The sequence below is a fragment of the Bison bison genome, unplaced genomic scaffold, assembly GCF_000754665.1.
Source record: "Bison bison bison isolate TAMUID 2011002044 unplaced genomic scaffold, Bison_UMD1.0 scf7180017864340, whole genome shotgun sequence".
In the NCBI taxonomy this organism is placed as follows: Eukaryota; Metazoa; Chordata; class Mammalia; order Artiodactyla; family Bovidae; genus Bison; species Bison bison.
The window spans coordinates 4535166-4536794 of NW_011494912.1; the positions used below are offsets into that span (position 1 = coordinate 4535166).

At 60.7% G+C, this 1629-nt stretch overlaps 1 protein-coding gene across 2 annotated transcripts in view; it reads left to right on the forward strand.

Annotated features, from left to right (window-relative positions):
• The first annotated feature begins 273 nt into the window (after positions 1-273).
• Positions 274-1629, forward strand: part of ABHD11 (abhydrolase domain containing 11) — a 3611-nt gene continuing 2255 nt past the window's right edge. Inside the window, exon 1 of one of the 2 annotated variants that reach the window (XM_010854294.1) lies at positions 274-1496. In XM_010854294.1, coding sequence (XP_010852596.1) covers positions 1381-1496 — 116 coding nt within the window. In that variant the 5' untranslated portion in view covers positions 274-1380. The remainder of the gene's footprint in view (positions 1497-1629) is intronic. The other variant, XM_010854293.1, reaches the window with a different exon arrangement.

Consider the following 1629-nt stretch of genomic DNA (forward strand, 5'->3'; position numbering starts at 1 on the left):
TCTAATTGTGGTACACAGACTTCTCCTTGTGGTAGCTTCTTATTGTGGCTCATGGGCTCTAGGACACAGGCTCAATAGTTACAGCGCAGGGGACCAGTTACTCCGTAAAATGTGGGATCTTCCCAGACCAGGGATAAGACTGGCATCTATTGCATCGCAGGCAGAGATTCTCCACCACTGAGCCACCAGGGAAGCCCATGCAGAATCTTTGTTGCAGCATGTGCCCTAACCAGGTGTCAAACCCAGGCCTCTGCATTGGGAGCACAGTCTTAGCCACTGGCCCACCAAGGAAGTCCCTCCCCTGATGGTTTCTGAGCAGAAGAATGCCTTAGAAAGAGCAGCTACTCTTGTAACTGCTGAAGGCTCTACTGCTGCGGAAGCCAGCTGAGACCTGAGACGTCGCCACTGCCACATTAGCCCAGACAAGGAAGAGAACATGGCAGCCCGTCAGGGTTCCAAAAAGGGGGTGACATCCCTGCACGATGTGCTGAGCGGGTGGGAGGATTATTTATTATTTCTCTGCTGATAAATGGGGGGCGTGGTGAGCACAGCTGAACCCAATACAGCTCAGTGCACTAAGCAAATGCCCTCTCTAGTACAAACAACGGGCCTCCCACCTTGACTCGAAGACCAGAGATTCCGGTTCTACTGCTTGTAAAAGTTATTTGCCTCGGTTTCCCCATCTGTAAAGGGCGGGGAGGCGGGAAGGTTGGAGACGACCTCCAGAGTCTCTCCGAGCTCCTTCTAGAGTCGACTTCAAGATTAGTGAGAGTTGTTCTGCTCCTTCCGGCCTGCCTGGGCCCGCGGCAGTGGAGCACGGCGCCTCCAAGCTGGCGTCTCGGCGAGGGGAGCCACTCCGGCCGCCGCCCGCCGCACAGAAAATACCGCATCTACCCAAGCCGGCGCTAGAGGGCAGAGGAGCAGGCCGCAGCAGGGCCAGGCCGGACTTCAGCGGATTGCCAAGGATCTGCCCCGCGACCAGAGTTCAAGCCCAAACCCCGTGACTACATCCTGAGCGACCGAGACCAGACTCCAAAACGAAAGCTCTGATTCCCGGCATAGGTTCTCCACTTGGGAGGAGCCGAGAGGGAGCTCAGCGTGGCGGGGTCAGGGTGTTGGGTGGCTCCGCCCGGAGCGTGGCCAGGGGCGGGGCTCTCGCCTGTGGGCGTGGCACCCGCAGGGTTACGTACGGGCGAAAGGGGCGGAGCCTAGAAGAGAGACTTGTTTCCGGGATTACGTAAGGAGACGTGAGCGAAGGCGGGGCGCTCTGCGCTAGGGGGCGGGGAGAAGCCGGAGCTCCGGCCGGAATTGGGCGAGGCCCTGAGCGAGGCGGAGCCAAGGGGACAGCACGAGGTGCGCGCCGGGTAGCAGATCCTGGAGATGCTCCGCTGGACGCGTGCTTGGACGGCCCCCTATAGGGGGATCGGCCTCTCCAATTCGAGCTTCTCCAGACTGCCTATCGCACCCAGCAGCAGTCAAGGCGGCACCGAGCCGAGGTCAGTCAAGGGCGTCCGCTGGGAGGCCGTCCCTCGCTCCTCCCCCCGCGACCCCCCGCCCCCCGAGTTTGTCCCAGTTGGCTCCGCTTCCTCCGCTTGGGCCCTCCCTCTCCCAGGCCACTCGCTTCCCCTC